Genomic DNA, 17,957 nt, shown 5'->3' with positions numbered 1-17,957 from the left:
TGTCAAGCCAATGTTCTTCGTTGTCTTCTGTAGATGTGTGCATTTTCTGCAGGTCATGGCTGGTGTGAGGCTGTGTGCAGGTAGCTTTTATGAGATTCAAACATAGTACGATGAAACCCGCCTCATCCTCAACTATATTGTTCCCTTTTTCTCTCCCATTTTGAGTTCTGGCAGGGCCATTGGAAAAATAAGCTTTCATCCCTGTTACTAATGGAAACAATGAACCAAAAAATAATAAATTAAAAATTAGTAATATCCTATCCAATTCCTCAGTACACTCAACCCTGCTGCTGCCTTCCATTGTTTTAATTAACAAGCATAAAGGCATTGGGATGACTGACAACATTTGGCACTTAATTGTTTTAAGACTTAGTTTTATGTAATTATAATTATTTAATTAATGAACTCTTTTTGCACTTTCCTATAAGCTTGCAAGGGCCCTGCTTGTTCATGACAAAATTTTTCAAAATTTCCAGTGAAAACTTTGACCACTGGCCAAACAACTTTTGTAGGTTTTTGGAAATCTCTGAAAAGCTATCACCCATCCACAGCCTGCTCACCTGACCTACAGCATTTGCATTGATATGTTCACTGGCTTTAAACTGGAGAAGGAGCACAGGTAGGGTTGGATGGGAAAATGGTTGGCAACTTCAGTCTCGAAAGACTATGGTATAAGCCTACAGCACCCGGTATTCCCAGGCGGTCTCCCATTCAAGTACTAACCAGGCCTGGCCTTGCTTAGCTTCCGAGATCAGATGAGATTGGGCATGTGATGGGAAAACAATTGTCATTTCTACGTAGTGTTCAGACTCCCAGGCATGGAGCAACTCCTAAGGAGAAAAATTAGTGTTTAACCTTGGCATGACGAGGTGGACAGACCCATCCATTGACCATGCCACACATCAAAGGTACTGGGTTGCAAATATTGTGACAAGGGAGGAATGTAGCATGGGTTAACGTGGGGCAAAAAGTGACATGGAAGGAGAAGCTGGTAATGGAAAGTTCCCACACCGGCTTCCTCAGAAGCAGGCAGTCTGGGATGCTTCACAAGTTATATTACTCTCTAACCCTTATAAAGGAATTGTAAGTAATATCAGCCACTGCCATTCAAGGAGCGCCTTGTCTCAGCCAAGCTTATTTCCTGTTTACCATCAAGTTCACTGTTGCTGTGACTAACTGGTGATCCAGCCCTGAACATGCATATTTGCTCTCTATGTCTTACCTCAATATGCAGCACTGAAGCATGATCTGTCACCTTCCCCTTTCTTCCATGGTCCAGCAACGCAACCAGTCGTTGCAAACCAAATAGTCTCATGTGAAGTAATCGACAAGCCAAAAAGTCAGTTGTGAAGGGGAAGACAGAACAAACTATGGCCATCTTTGTTGGTGGTATTCCAGCAAATCTTAAGACAGGGGTTCCCAAACTCCTACCAGGGAGTAGGGGACCTTGTAAGTCCCTGCAGGGGCAGGGCGGGAGTGAGGGGAGAAACCCCGACGTCACCGCAGCGATCGCAGAGCCATGGGGTTCCAGCAATATTTGAGTGTGCCTGGGGGGCTACTGAAGCATTCATGAGGATCCTGGAGGCTCGGAACCCCCTTGCAGTCCCCCTCTGCATGGCTACACAGCGATTGCCAAATGGAGCTCACATCCAGTTTGTGCAAGTGAACTCCGTTCACCAATTGGAGCTCTGTGCAGCTGTGCAGCCTCCAGGACCCTCGTGGTCACTTAGCTGCAGTTCCAATAAGGGAGCTAACCTTCAAGGTTTTGTTCCTTGTTGCCATTACCTCAACCAAAAGAGTGTCCAAACTGGGGGCATTATCCATACATCCTAAATTATGCATCTTTCACTGGGAGAAGGTAGTGCTTCGCCCAGATCCATCCTTCATCCCAAAGGTCAACACCTCCTTCTGTTGTGTATACCAGTTTCCTAGTTCCTGTTAGTGACGGGCAGGTTCCAAATGCACAAGTCTATACAGAGTTCACCTCCAGCGGTGTTGAGCCTTCCAAGTCAAGGCAAGCAATGGATGACAAGTGCAGCTGGAGGACATGGAAGTGTTCCTGCTCACTAGACAGATCTGGGGAAGGGACATCACAGTCATCAATCAAGAGACCAACCCTGCCTCCAAAGGGAAGGTGCTTCCCACATGCAGGAATGCCCACCTTCCTCTTCCAGAACTGGAATTCTTGGTAAGAAATTCCTTCCTTCTCAGAAGCAGGGGGCATTCCTTTGTGTGGGTTTGCCCTTGCGCTGGAGGCAGGTAGGGGCGACTGAAGGAGAGCATACAACTTCTTCCCACACGGAGGGCTCGCGCTCCCAGTTCAGCCCCACCTTGCAGGAGAGAAGGTCGCATCGTGTTCTTAATTTTATTGTAATACATTTTGTCTGCAGTCTTTGCACACTTCTGTGAGAATATGTTCCATTGAATTCAGTGGGCCGTACCTATGAGTAGAGGTGCATAGGATTGCACTGCTAATATAAAATTTGAAAGCTGCTGTTGTATTTCATAGAGAGGCAGGATAAAAATATATCAATTTAAAAAAAAAAAATCAATAAATCACTGACTGACGGGGAGAAATAAGTGTATGCTTTTGAGATGGCCATTTGATCACAGTCCCTTGCCAACCAGAGATGACGTCGGCCTGAACCAAGATTTAAAACTTCAGATTAAAGTGAGGAATATATGAAATGTAATAGACCTTAAATCACTGTATATGCACTTGCAAGAGGCTCTTGTGGTCTGTTTGATGCCGGGTTATAGCGCCCTCAAGAAAACAAACCTTTGTTTGCTTACACAGCAATTGGAAGGATTTTGTTGTTGTTGTTTTTAAAGAACTCTTTGCAAGGGGGCTGACTTTTTCCTTAGGTCTGCATGCTGTTTTCATTAAGGTCTTAATGAGACCTAAAATTATGTCAGCAAAATTGAGTGTAGATTTGTCAGCTCCGTTTGCCTGCGTGGAGTAAAAAAAGGCCTGTAATTATTTTTAGTGGTTGAGTTTAGCTTTAAAAAAAATCTGAAGGAGGAATTTGGGAATGTGCCTCACTTTGTGGAACACTAATTAATGATTTGCCAAACAAACGTTTGCAAAAGATTGTGTGTGTTTTGAGTGAAAAGATAAATGCCATAACCCACTGGGACGTTTCCTTGCTGGAATTCCGTTGAAATGAATGAGTCCTTGCACAGAATTCACTCATTTCAGTGAGGCTGGTGTGTGAGAGGGGTATTGTGCCCAGGGGTGGTGTGACCAGGGGCAAGTCCCAACACCATCCCGACTCCCCTCTGTTGCCTCTCCCATGGTGCACTAAAAAAGAGTCGCGCCTTCATTCTTTCAGTCCCTCTAACCCAGGGGTCGGCAACCTTAAACACTCAAAGAGCCATTTGGACCCGTTTTCCGGAGGAAACAAAACCTCAGGAGCCACAAAACCCTTTTGACATCTAAAATGAAGATAACACTGCATATATAGTTTTGTTTTTTTTACCATTATGCTCTTATAGGTCCCATTTTTATAATGTAGCCCCCACTTGTAGCTTCTAGTTAGTTTTGTCGTACATTCTTGTCCTGTGTTTTCAGACGCCTGGTCCTCTATGGTATTTTGCCTGATTCCAAGGCCATTCTCTGCCTGGAGAATTATGCCCACTTTAAGCAAATTAGCTCCCCTTCTTTCCCCCAACAAATGACCCTGGTTCTGCCCTGCACTCCTGCTGGACTCCACCTCCAGGGTAGCTCACCTGTTCAACCTGCAGAGGTCCTCTCTCCTGCCAGCAGCCTCCCACCACTACAGCAGATCCTGGGTCCTCAGCAGGTCTTGGGCACAGCAGCCACACTTCACACTCCAGTGTCTCCAGCAGTCCCTTAGTCACAAAGTCAGTCAGAGTATCCAGGGCAGAGTCCAAAGTCAATAAGCCAAGCCACAGTCCAAGGTCAGATTCCAAAGTAAGTCAGTCAAATCAGAGTATCCAAGTCAAAGTCAATAAGGCAAGTCAGTCTCTGACTTGCAAGTCAATAAGGCAAGTCAATCCCTGAGGGCCCTATTGCCTTCAAGTGGCTGCAGCTGTGCAGCACACTCTGCTGGATGCCCAGGCCTTACCCTTAAAGGGGCCACTGCTGACACCACATCTACCTCCTCACCAGATCTTCCAGGATTCCAATACATATGGTGGTTATGACATCTGCTTATCTTACATGGATACTAAAGAACTCCCCCCACCTTCCAGAGGCACCCTGCTGGAAGGACACAGATTCCAGAGGTGGGGAGGAGAAGAAGCCAGAGGTGGGGGGAACCACAGGCCAGCTTCTGCCCTGCCTGCCTGCCCTCCCTCACTCAGGCTGCAACCCTCTCCACACTATCCTGGGAGTAAGCCCCATTGACTACAGTGGGACTTCTTAGCAGACAAGTTGGTTGGAGCTCTCAGGTTGCAGTCCTCTCCACACTTTCCTGGGAGGAAGCCTCACTGACTACTTGTGAGTAGACCTGCATAGGAGGGGGCTGAGGCTGCAGCCCTCCACACCTTCCTGGGAGGAAGCCCCACTGACTACAGCTTACTAGTGAGTAGACCTGCACAGGAGGGGGCTGAGGCTACAGCCCTCCACATCTTCCTGGGAGTAGCCCAGGGACTACATCGGGGCTTGCTCTCCAACAGACCTGCGCAGGCTCCCACTCACCCATCCTTGCGCTTGGCTTTGAGCAGGCTCCAAGGCTGCCATCCCAGGTACCCTTTCCTGGGAGTAAGCTTCATCCGCTGTAATGGGGCTTACGTCTGAGTAGACATGCATAGGAGCAGGCTCCAAGGCTGCCATCCCAGGCACCCTTTCCTGGGAGTAAGCTTCATCCGCTGTAATGGGGCTTACGTCTGAGTAGACACACAGGATGTCTCCTCAGCTATGGAGGAAAAGCCTCTCCTTGCACTGAGTGGGGACCTGCTCAGGGAAAGGTGGGCTGCAAGGGCTGGCAATGGCTGAGGAGGAGGGAAGAGAGTTGGGGAAGGGAAAAACAGGGAGCTTCTTTGTACCTGGGAGCTTAAGCCTGCAGAGCAGGCAAAATTGAAAAGGGAAACCAATGTGGAGCAGGTGGGGGTGAAGGGAGAGGAGGGCAGTGAGCTCAGGGGGGGAGGGAAGCAGCCTGCCCTCCCAACACAGCTGCCTCCTGTTACCCCCTTTACCACTTTCACCGGGAGCAGTCGCAGCAGACAGCTGAAAGAGCCGCATGCGGCTCTAGAGCTGCAGGTTGCTGACCCTGCTCTAACCCGATGTTATTCAACATTTGTCTTCTACTGTACCACTTCACCTATTTGGAGTACCAGCAGAAGCAACTGGCGATAACATCGTTGCCAGTTACTTCTGGGTTGGGAGGCCAGATGTGATGCGGCAAACACCAATAAGAGGCTCAGGGTGGACAGGATGGCTTTTTCAAGTGCAGAAAATCATGCTTTGGTGCTCTGCCAACCAAGTCGAGCCTCATACTGCCATTCGTTGTGTTGTGTTCCTGGCCTTGCTGCTGAGTGGCAGGTGTCCAGGGGTCACCAGACGTCACCTCAAGTACCACTGGTGGTACTGAGTGAAAAACACTGCTCTAACCTGTTTTGTACGAAATCAGACCATTGCTTTGTTCAACCCAGCAGTTGATAGCGGCTCCCCAAGATCTTGGTATGGGGTCTTTCCTAACACTCCAATTAGTTTCAGCTGGCAATGTCAGGGGATGAACTTGGCATATGAACCAAGCTTGGGTTCTATCATGGAGGCCTGGACTACACATGGAGGAAAATGATGTGGTGGAATGGCTTGTACTACTTTAGACTGCAAGACTTGCATCACATCTCTGAATGCTCTCCCACAGTTAACAAACACTCTCCTTGCAAGATAAAAATAACATAAGGATGAAAATTTCTGGCCTGGGCTGTTCCTAGTTGTGCCAATTGGTATTTGTAGGGAGGTTTGTTTTGTTTGTTTGGATTTAATCAATCAATCAATCAATTAATTAATAGATTTCTGCCCTGCCTTTCCTCTGCAGGAGCAGATGCCAAAGGCAGCCTACAATTTGTATCTAAAAATATACAGTATACAATGGAATATAAATATACAATACAAAAACAATAAATAAAATCACAAAAGATAAATAAATTAAAACAAAAAAACAATTAGAGGAGGGTGATCAAGGAACTGCTACAGAGGCACAGGAAACAGGCAATCCAACACCCAAATACCAATCAAAAACAAAAATGTTTTAAGCCCTTGCCGAAATGCCACGAGGAAGGGGCCAGATCTTAATTTCCCTAGTAGGGAGTTCCATAATTGTGGTGCCACTACCAAGAAGGCTTGACCCTGTGCTGCAGCCCCCTTAAACTTGGGAGAAAGGCAGCACTTGCAGGAAAGGCCCCTCAGATGCCCTTAAGGGTGGATGATTTGAAGGATGGGCTGGAATATATGGGATAAGGCCGTCCCTCAGATCACCCAGCCACAAACTGTGAAGGGCTTTAAAGGTCAGTATCGGCACCATTTTACATATGGGGTGTACTTAATTGCACTCTGCTCGTGCTCTGAAATTGTACATTGCATTCTGCCACTTCAGGACTTTCCAGTTTAGACTCAACCTAAAGAGTACGATTGCCAAGCTGTTACAAAAATTACAAGCTGCTCGGAAAAGTTACAAGCTGCTTGGAAAACCCTTTCCTCTGTAACAACAATTGAAAATTGTCCTAGATGAGTTTGGATGACCTTGGCACAGATTTTTTTTAAACTGAGCAGTCACCTAGTCCAGAGTCTTGGGGTTGGGTATTCCACACATATGGGGCCCTTTTTTATTTCCAGGAAACTTGCCATTGCACATCTCTTTCATCATGATGATTTCATCTTGAGGACCATTATGCTTCACTGTTTCCAAAACGACTCAGCCCTCCTACAGCTAAGCATCTTAAGAGCCTCTTCCCACACAGCATTGTTCAGATGTACACCTCAGATTTATCTCTTTAAGTTTACACCTAAAAATGTAAGAATGCAACCGACAATCTTTTGGAAATCCATGAAACCACACCCACAGGCTGAAGTCATCGGAGAACCAGGATTGGGCACAGCTACTTGTTGATGATGATTTCGGAGGCAGATTCAGGGTTGTTGCTATGTAATATGCAAATCATCACATAAATTCCTCTAAGGCAGTGGTATTTAAACTGGGGTGTCGGGACACCCCAGCCTGCAGGCCATGGCCTCTGCCACCTAAGGGGCAGGGGCAGTGAGGAGGTAGCGATGTGATCCCCAGGATCGTGTCACTAAGGGGGCTGAAGGGACTGGGATGCACTCACCAGTCCCTGCAGCAGCTGTCCTGGGGTGCGAGAGTCTGCAGAGTCTGTGCAAGAGTGCAGGGCTCCCCAGCTCTTCAGAAGTGAAAGTGGAGTGATTGCGCTCCACTTCCGCCAAACCAGAAGTGGAGTGCGATCACTCCACTTTCACTTACTGCAGGCTGCGGAGCCCTACAAACGCTCCCGCAAGGCTCCCCACACCCCCGACAGGCTGCAGCAGGGACTGGTGAGTGCATTCCAGTCCCTGCAGTCCCCTGAGCAACACAATCCTGGGATTGCGTCGCTGCCTCTCCCCCCACCCCCCCTGCCTCCCTACCTTTCCCTGCAAGGACTTACTGCGGTTTCCAAACTCCCTGAGAGTTTGAAAACTGCAGCTCTAAGGTAAGTGCGTTTGAATGCCTATGAATTCCACTGGATTTTGCAGTATAGATTTTTGTGAAGGCATGTGAGTAAGTGCAGCTTGCTTGCTTGCTTGCTTGCTTGCTTGCTTGCTTGCTTATTTATTTATTTATTTATTTATTTATTTATTTATTTATTTATTTATTGTGTACAGAATTGCACCTGCCTTACTATCGAAAAGATCCCTGGGGCGAGGGGCTTACAACAGCAATAGAAAACAACCCAGGAGTTGCTTATGCAGATGTCTCCACTTGCTTCTCCGGTTCTTTGGCAACTGGTGAACAGAGTTCACTTTCGGAAAGCTGCTCCATTCTCTGACTGTTGGTGGGGATCAGGCTGATCTCCCCCTTGCTGTGGTATCTGTCCTGGGAGGCAGGGGGTGCATAGCGCTAGGGACTTTGATCCTGTGGCCAATGGCAGAGGTGAGAGGATGCCTCACTTCTCCTGGACAACTCATTTTAGCGGTTCCATTCACTGAAGGTAGTGGAATCCTGTATTATATGTGTGTGTGTCTTTTATGTTAGATTGTAAAAGCTGTCCATTGAATTTTGTTTCAGGGATGTGCATTCTTCAGATTCTGTTGACTTTGGAAAACGGTTCTGCCTTTTGGCTTTCTCTTTCCTATTGAAATGGCTTTACTCTTTGGACATAATCAGCTCACTGCAATAAATTGCTGAGTGCACAATGCAGTCTCCCTTTTTTCTCTTTCAAGAATAATTAACTGTCTCAGGCAAAACTGAAAAGACCTTGATAAGAGCAGTGTCTATTTATAAAAATGTATTATTGAAATCAATAGTTACTTTGAATTGCACAATATAAATGACAGGGGGGAAAATCTGCATGCTACTCTTCAGGATATTTGTTATCATTTGGAGTCTGAGTAATTCGTTAGTTTATTATACGATCATTCAGTTGCGAAAATTACATTAGTGGTATCACACAAGCTAGAATTCTCTAGGTAGCGTGTATATTTTAAATCTTCATGACTTAAGGTAACTTGCATGCCATTTTCATGAACATTGCAGCAGTTCGTGGACCTAGTTTGTGGTCAACCAGGGAGCTCATGGTTGAACTGCAATCTGGAGCAAGGGCTTCCTGGCTATAGGGCTCAGGGCACAATCCTAACCAGGTCTACTTAGAAGTAAGTCCTATTTTGTTCAATGGGGCTTACACTCAGGAAAGAGTGGTTAGGTTTGCAGCCTCATACGCTACACCAGCTTCTAATATAACTTCTTGGCATGAAATTGCATGTGCCATTGTCATATGTGGCTAATGCATCACCCACTTTCCTCATGACAAAAATAAAACATTTATTGCACATGTGCACATGGGGAAGGAATATCTGTTTTGGAAATCCACACATGTTCAGCAACCCATAGTTTACAGTAATTCCATTGGTCCCAATGATACAGTGCAGTGCTTCTCAGACTTTTTTGACTGGCGGCTCCCTTGACCTACTGGACCATTGGTCACGGCTCTCCGTTAGGCCTACAATCCTACACATTGTATAGGGTGGTGGGTTTTGCGCAGCTCCCCTGGCTGGTTTCTGCTGCTCCCTGGGGAGCTACAACTCACAGTTTGTGAATCACTTATATTGTGGGTGCTTTACAGTGGGGTCTTCCACCAAGGTTATTAGTGATGAATCTATGCAGAGCTTTTGAAAGAGGTGGTTGCACCCCATGAATGGCATCCTTTCCTCAAAGAGTGTGCATACATTTCACTCCTCTGTTGTGATGAAAGTCCTGTTCCCCCCTCCCCACATTTTTTTTTTTTTTGCTTTCTAGGAAACTAGTCACATTTTGACCCTTAGTTTGCCTGGTCCATGTTCATGTGCAATTCAGTGTATAGTCACGTCTCATTGCCCTGCCAGTGCTTTGGTGGGTTTGATTTTTTATAAGAAGCCTGGGATGCGTTACTCTCCTGGGCAGTTTTTCCCACCCCCCAGATGGCCCTGTCTGCCTAGTCTCTGTAAGAGACTCCCCTCTGCCACTCTGAGATGGTAGCAGCAAACTACCAAGGTTTTTTCTCTATTCAACTGCAGGTGTAGTAAAGGAAAACGGGGCAGGTGGAAGGAGTGCATGTGCACTAACCACTAGGAACTACTCTCCTTGGTCAGCTGGGATGCTCTCAGAGTCCCTTTCACTGGCACCTGTTGTAATACATCCTAGTTTACCAGAAAGCTTCAGAGCATCAATTTGGACAGGCAGTTCAGCCTTGGTTTCAGAAGTAGGTGAGCAAGCAGGGTTAGACCAAGGAACCAGACCAAAGTGTACATCATCCCAGAGTCCCCTGTTGACTCTTCAGATCCCTCCAGTCACCAGCAGCATTAACACTGCCAAGCAGCAATGATCAGGCTAGGGTTCCCTCTGTCTGCAAGCTGCCCCAGTGGTTTATAGAGCAAGATGACTGGGTCCTGGTGGCGTAGGTGGAGGGGGTCGGAGCACTCAACGTGGCAGGGAGTTGGGCGAGCGGCCCCTCCCTTAGGAGCCATTCCTGGCGGGAGGGGCAAAACGGAGCCGGACGTCTCCGTTTTGCCCCTCCCGCCAGGAATGGCTCCTAAGGGAGGGGCCGCTCGCCCAACTCCCTGCCACGTTGAGTGCTCCAACCCCCTCCACCTACACCACCTCTGGGCCCTGCTACTAGGGTCCCCTGTACACACACAGTTTTCTGATAGGCTCCATATTTAAAGATCCCACCCCAATGGCAGGTGAGCATTTCTTTCAGTTCTGCAGCGCGTGCTTGTTGTGACTGTTACCCTTGGCCCAACATAGCGCACTTAAACAGACTTGTGGCTTAATGTGTGGCACGTTTTAGTTCAAATTACGTTTTTGAAAACAAAGTCATACTTTTTGTTTTTAGCATCTCTCGTTGCCATAACTTACAAGCTGCTGACAGGTGAAGTCTTGTGTGCGCGCATGGATACATCATGTTCTGATGTGCGCCAAGTGGGCATTATAGGCACCAAAGAAAGTCAGCTGCTACCCACCTTTCACCAGCATTTTAAAAATCATTTATAAAGCTTGAAACAGGCACACTCACTCCTTTGCACTTGTTGGAGGCCTGATTTATAGTTTCTAAGTCAGCATTCAACAATTGTAATTACGTGAAACCTGAGTTCTCCAAAAGTGGAACCGCGTCCATCAATTTGGCAAACAATGTGACTTTTTTATATATAAAGAAAAGGATAATTTGGACTGGAATGCATTAATGAATACTCCAGGGTAACATTAAGATCGGTTGGCCTGGGGTTGAAGGCAGGAGTGCACGCGGGTAGTAATATTAAAGATTCAAGCATTATAAAACTTTCCAATATGGATTTGATGACATTGGTTCAGGATATCCCCCCGCTTGCCAAATATGTTTAAAACAAATATAATATACCCAGTTTCTCCCCTCTCCCGCTTCCTACTTAAGTCCAACCACAAGAGTAATTATGTTTTACAAGGCTGCCTCTTTTTGTCTTCAAAACATCATTCTTAAATTGAAAATGTTTTGGCACTGGGAGCTGGGGCTTCAGTGCATGCCGGAGAAGACGTTTGTTTTAAAGACGTGGTGTAAATAGAGCATACTTTATTCCGTTTCCTTTAAAACTGTTTATACTTGCATTGTGAAAATTCATAATTCTTTGGGGCGTTGAGGGCTTGGGAAGGGACTCTGCAGAAGTGACCCTTTTGCTTAGTAGTCGTTCCCACTTAACTCTGCAATAAAGAAGCCCCCATGGAAGTTCATGTGCAAACTGGATTTATGTGGCACTGAGTTGTATTTGCTTCTAGCTCTTCACACAATGGTAGTGTGCTCCCCTTTAACACCCGTACTGCTTACATTGCTCTGAGGGAGTGATTAAGGGCACAATCCTGACCCGCATTTGGGCTGGCGCAAGTCCCTTGCACTGTCCCAGGAGGGTCACAAAAGTGCCGTAAGGTACGTTTGTGCCTACTCGAAAGGAAACCAGGCCGGTGCTCTGCAAAGTAGCGGCCTGCAGAGGCTCATGGAAGCCTCCACACCGGCTTCCCCTTGAATGCTTACGTTGGCCCGGCTGGGCCGACGCAAGCACAAAAAGTAGGCAGGGGGGAGGCGGGGGGAGGGGGGAGGGAGGCATTCCTGGGCGGGGGGAGAGTGGGCGGCCCTGGGGGCAGATGGGTGGGGCTGGGATATGGCAGTTATGCCAGATTCCAACCCCCATTCCCACGGAGAACGGAGCGGCTTCAAACCGCTCTGCTCTCCTCGGACTTGTACCACCTCAAGAGGTGGCGCAAGTCCGAGGAGACCCATAGGGGCCAGCAGCCCTTACCCAGATGTAAGGGGAAACGTTTCCCCTTACCGCTGGCTGAGCTGCTTCTGGCCACTATCCTGCACTGGATACAGCTCAAGCCTCTTGGCTTGCCTGTTCCAGCGCAGGATAGGAGTGTACCCTAAGCTACACTGTTCCTCTCTGTCTCCCTGCTGTAGGGCTGTCCTGTTCATGAAACTGACAAAGAAGTTCCTTCAGTCAGTGAATTGGCAAGGGGGGCACCCACCTCCATCCATAAAACCACCACTTTTGGCACTCCTCTTCTTCCACTCTCTGGATTCCAAAAGAAAGAGAAGCATGCGGTGGGAAAAGAAATGTGAAGGAGAAGAGATTGATGGGCTAGAGCAGGGACGTCAAACTCATTTATTACAGAGGGCTGAAGTTAGCATTCATGGTGCTTGCTGAGGACCAGAAATGATGTTATTAAACTGGAAGTGATGTCATTAAGCAGATGATGGCCAGAAACAAGCACTTTGTTCTCACCTAGAAATTCATGAGCTGCAAATAACAAAAGAGTAAATGGCAGTTTCTGTGTTTGGTTGGATTTTTTGATTAGATTTTTTCTTTTCAGTCCATTTGTACTGCACTAGGGGATTCTTTTTTGCATGTTTGCCTTTCACGTGCTGTAGTGAATGTAGCTGTTGTCTCCATTCCTCATACTTTTTGTATGCTTGTCGCCCGTCCTGCCTCGTGCTTTCACTGCATGCAAAACTGAGGAATACAGTGTTGTGTATTTCAGGCAGTGGGGTATGTAGGAAATATTGCTTGCCGGTAGTGATAGCATCAAAGTTTGGCATTGGAGGAGGTGGGCATGAATTTCCTAATTTGAAGTTCTCTCCTTGAGCTCATTATCAGCACTTCTGAAGTTCAGACCTGGCTTGTAATGGATTCAGTCCAGTTCGAGCATATTCAAACTCACCCATTCCCTTCCTTATTTCTGTATAAACACACCAAGCACCTGGGTTACATCTGCACCTGGGTTTCTATGGGACAGGCACCAGTCTTTCAGTATTATCATGACAGTGCCCCCATGCTCAAGGATCCATAGGCGATATAGTTCCTATGAATTCTGAGGATGTTATTCGTATATCTGGAACCTACGTTTCCCATGGATCTTATTCCTGTAGCTGTCCCCACACTGAAGGTCTACTGGGGGAGTCTTCCCTATTCTGAGGCCTTGCTTTTTCCAGGTACTTCTTAAAAAAATAGATTCAGATGGGGGGCCTCTAAGCCCCTTTGCACTTCCACTGACATAATCAGGAAGCACAGCAGGGCTTGTTGTGAGTCCAAACTTAATTTGGACACAAGTCCAAAATAAATTCTAAGTTCATTTTGGACTGTGCTCAGTGAAGCTCATCCAAAGTTACTTATAAATGTGTAGATACTATTGGTCTTGAACTTGTAGTCCTACATGGGTTACTAACCTTATTAAAGTACAAGGAACTAAGAACAGACTGAAGTAAGTGAATGAGGGCTGTTTAGGGCAATCAGTAAATCCCCCAACCCCCATACTTTGCATTTATTCATTAAGTGTTTGAAGAGGTTGGGCACAACATAAATTTGTTGATTGGGTGGGATGAGCTTCAGAAGTCAATCTTGTTGAGCCTGTGGTGGCCGCTTACAGGACACATTGGATCATCATCCTCCCACTGGGTTTTCAAAAGCCATCGCTCCATGGAGAGGAAAGACTAATTTGTTTGAATCCACCTGCAGTATCGTGTACTTCCTTCTTTTGTGACTCCTTTAGACATGGAAACATAAGAACAGCCCCACTGGATCAGGCCATAGGCCCATCTAGTCCAGCTTCCTGTATCTCACAGTGGCCCACCAAATGCCCCAGGGAGCACACCAGATAACAAGAGACCTAATTCTGGTGCTCTCCCTTGCATTGGCATTCTGACATAGCCCATTTTTAAAATCAGGAGGTTGCACATACACATCATGGCTTGTAACCCGTAATGGATTTTTCCTCCAGAAACTTGTCCAATCCCCTTTTAAAGGCATCCAGGCCAGATGCCATCACATCCTGCAGCAAGGAGTTCCACAGACTGATCACACGCTGAGTAAAGAAATATTTCTTTTGTTTGTCCTAACCCTCCCAACACTCAATTTTAGTGGATGTCCCCGGTTCTGGTGTTATGTGAGAGTGTAAAGAGCATCTCTCTATCCACTCTGTCCATCCCCTGCATAATTTTGTATGTCTCAATCATGTCCCCCCTCAGGCGCCTCTTTTCTAGGCTGAAGAGGCCCAAACGCCATAGCCTTTCCTCACAAGGAAGGTACCCCAGCCCAGTAATCATCTTAGTTGCTCTCTTTTGCACCTTTTCCATTTCAACTATGTCCTTTTTGCGCTGTGGCGACCGGAACTGGACACAATACTCCAGGTGTGGCCTTACCATCGATTTGTACAACGGCATTTTAATATTAGCTGTTTTGTTATACTGGGGGAAGTGGCTTTCAGAATCCAGGCTATTCCCCACTCTTCAGCCTCTGGTCAGCAACTGATTTCTACTGGAGGACCACTGGAGGACCACTTTGAGAAGTGGGGGCTTCACCCATGGCAAGTCCCATGATGAAAACAACTGTTGGTCGGGAGATAAATGATATCACCAAAAGAGGTCACCAGTATGCTGTCACTGCATAGTTACAGAAGAAGCCAGTCAATCAAATAACAGAGCTATTTCTTCCTTCTGAAAAGAACATATTAAGCCTGCATTTCTGAACTGTAGAAGAGCCACTATGCTGTCTGCAGACTTTATTGATTCCCAGTAGTTCTGAGAAAACGGGTCCCCTAGCCTTATATTGCTCCATAAGCAAAATTCACTACTTAATAATAATTTGACTTTGATCTCTCTCTCTCTCTCTCCCTCTCTCTCTCTCTCTCTCTCTCTCTCTAGCAAAAGCAAGCCAGCTCCACAAATTTCACCCAGCAAATCTGTGGGAGGAGAATTCTGTGTTGCTGCTATCTTTGGGTCATCAAGGTCTTGGTTTGCAAGCAATCCGGGTCTTAAGAGAGAAAAAGGTTTGTGTGTTACAGGCTCAATATACATATAATGAGTTATGAAGCTGCTGAGATAATTTAGCCTACTGCTGTCTAGCAGCAGCTCCTGTCTTTAGCAGCCTTGCTACCTGAGATCCTCTAAAATGGATATGTTGGGAATAGAACCCGGAACCTTCAGCATGCAAGGCAGGTGCTTGGCCAATCAGCTGTTGCCTTTTCCCAAACATGAATTCATAGGTGCTGCCTTCTTTTTCACCCCAGCTGTGTCAATAACTTTGGAGGAAGGATCAGTTCATTCTGGTTTGGGATGTGGGCAAGAGCTGAGAGATGGCGAAAAGAAGAGCCTGCAGTTGAAAAAACTATGTAGCATTGAGAATTCCAAGGGTACAGGAGAATAGTGTTGCCAGTGATATTCCAAAAACTGAGAATGCAACCTTTAAGCAAGTCCACAATCCAGAGTGTTATTCTAGAATTGAGGTGAGATGCCACCCATTAGCAAGCAGGGAAAATGGGCCATTTCAGCAATTTACAAGGAGGTGAAAGAAGGGATGCACTAGTAGAGACACTGGTGCTGTTCTGGGGTGCTCAGAAGGCTCCTGGGAATGGTGCTACATGATGGTGTTGTTCCCGGGAGACTCAGGGAACATGCATAATTTCTGCTGGCTGCCCAGAGAAGCCATGCTACTGCCACTGGAAAAATGGATATTTCCACTTGAAGATTGGCAGCAATGGCAATAATAACAACTTAGCATTTATATAGTGGCTTTTTTATTTGTATTATCTTGATGTAGTCTTTACAGCAACCCTTAGTAGTAACCGTCTTGTTGTCCTCCAGTGGGGGAGCTGAGACTGAGAGGCTTGCCTAAGGCCACATGGTGAGTTCATGGCAGAGAAAAGATTTAAACCAGGAAAGACTTGATCTGCAACTCAGCCCCTATACTACATACACCAGGTCTAGAATAAAAAAGGAGAGTGGGGGAGATGCGTGTTGGGGTATGATTTTTCAAGCAAAACAACCCCACCTGGAGATTTTTAGCTCACTTTTAATACAATTATGATGATTTATGAGGCCCATCAATGTACTGAACTCTTTGCAGAATAATGTAAACAGGAGAGGAAGGGAGGCTTCTGCCCTGAGGAGTTTACAATATACATTTTGGACTCAGTGGGTTTTACTCCTAAGTAAACATGTATAGGTTTACACTGTCAAACTACCTTGGATTGAGAGTATCTAAGATATTGTATTTGAATGACCTGACAGACACAAGAACAAACATTCATGTTTATCTTGTTCAGTACAAAAAATGAGTTACAAGTGATAATGAAGTGGAATGTTTTCTTGAATGTAGGGGTTGGGATCCCTTCAACTTTCACGCTTGTATCAGATAACTGTCACGATCTGGGGATGTGATAGTTAAGTTATGTAGCATATTTTTGCTGAATGAAGCAAAGGCCGCAATCCTAACCAATTTTCCAGCACTGACTTAAGGGCAATGCAACTCTGAGGTAAGGGAACAAACATTAACTTACCTCGAGGAAGCCTCCACGACTGCCCCCAACTGCAGGATGCAGCACATGCCCCGCTGGCACAGCTATGCCAGTGCTGGAAAGTTGGTTAGGATTGCCCCCTTACCGTTGTAAACCGCTATGAGAACTTTTAGGGTTGCAAAGCAGTACCAAACAAAATCAAACTCGAACATCCTACAATATTTTTCTTAAAAAAAACAGATCAGTCTAAACAGTTTGTCGTGGAGTCCCTGTACATCATCAGCTGCTATGGTACCTTGGTGGAGCATGTCCTGGAGCCACGGCCGCTCAGCACTGCCCCAAAGATCAGTGATGACACTCCGCTGGAAATGGTGACTTGTCCAAGGGCCAGCTGGACATTGGTGAGGTAATCCACCCTTTCTCAATCTTGGTTTTGCGTCATGTGTGGGAGGTGTTTTCAAGCGGCAAACATGCTGATTTGGAACTTTTGGGACCCTTAGATTTGTATTCTGGGGAGGTTCTATAATCCTTGCTAAGAAAAATTAAAAATTTTAGGGATGTGCCAAACCTCCCTGAGAAATTTCACTCGTCTAATAGAAACTTATTTGGCTTCCCTTGAAAATGCTCAGATTTATTTCTTTGGGAATACTGTGACCATCATTTCAAATTTCACTTTTATGAAATTTCAATACCAACCATAGTGAGGCATTCCAAGTTCTGTACCAAAACCCCCCCCCCCAAAAACAACAACAACACCCCCCCCAAATTCTGCAAGCAGTATAACTGTAAAACATGAACAAGGGTCAACTATTTCTTTTATTTTTCACTCTGCCATTTTAATGAGTTTGCATAATTTATTGGGTGCAATTTAGTTGTGGGTAGCGTTGAAGTGCAGAAATTTATCTCTTTCAGACACCCCTTTTCTGACTTCTGCAGTTTCACCAGGCATGGCCCACAGCCTCTCAAGTATATCTTACTATGAATTATTGAATGTATACAACCTTATGTATGTTGGGTTAAGATACTAGTTACTTCATGCCCTGCTTGTTGGTTTTCCAGAAGCATCTACCTAGCCACTGAGGGAAACAGAATACTGGGCTAGATGGACCTTTGGTCTGATCCAGCAGGGCAGTTCTTATGCTCTGACTTAATGGCTTGGCTGGAGCAGGACTGCTACATTCAAGATTGGGAACCAACTCAGAGCAGGACCCCATGACAGCTGATATAGTGGTGGCTGAAAGAGCAAGACTTCTTATGTATCAGGAAGTCTCCATGAAAACTTGGTCTCTGCCATGAACTCACTAAATACCCACTAAGTACGCTCACGCATCAGCCTCCCCCCAACCCTAGTAATGTGGGAATTCTAATATTCACCTTCTTTATAGGGTTGTAACTATTGCAACAATAATAGATATGAAGCAATGTGAATGCTTGGAAGTGCTGCAGAAATGATTGTTATTATTAATATTGTTATTCCCATCCCTT

The 17,957-nt window shown here is 46.0% G+C and overlaps 1 protein-coding gene across 4 annotated transcripts in view; it reads left to right on the top strand.

Annotated features, from left to right (window-relative positions):
* BCAS3 (BCAS3 microtubule associated cell migration factor) overlaps positions 1 to 17,957 on the top strand; it is a 544,854-nt gene that overhangs the window by 236,107 nt on the left and 290,790 nt on the right. For all 4 annotated transcript variants that reach the window (XM_066634858.1, XM_066634857.1, XM_066634860.1 and 1 more), the window contains 2 exons: positions 14,881 to 15,005; positions 16,713 to 16,878. In XM_066634858.1, coding sequence (XP_066490955.1) covers positions 14,881 to 15,005; positions 16,713 to 16,878 — 291 coding nt within the window. The remainder of the gene's footprint in view (positions 1 to 14,880; positions 15,006 to 16,712; positions 16,879 to 17,957) is intronic.

The sequence above is a fragment of the Tiliqua scincoides genome, chromosome 8 (genome assembly GCF_035046505.1).
Source record: "Tiliqua scincoides isolate rTilSci1 chromosome 8, rTilSci1.hap2, whole genome shotgun sequence".
NCBI classification, from domain to species: Eukaryota; Metazoa; Chordata; class Lepidosauria; order Squamata; family Scincidae; genus Tiliqua; species Tiliqua scincoides.
Note: the sequence above shows the minus strand (reverse complement) of the source record. Positions and strands in the feature narration are given on the sequence as shown.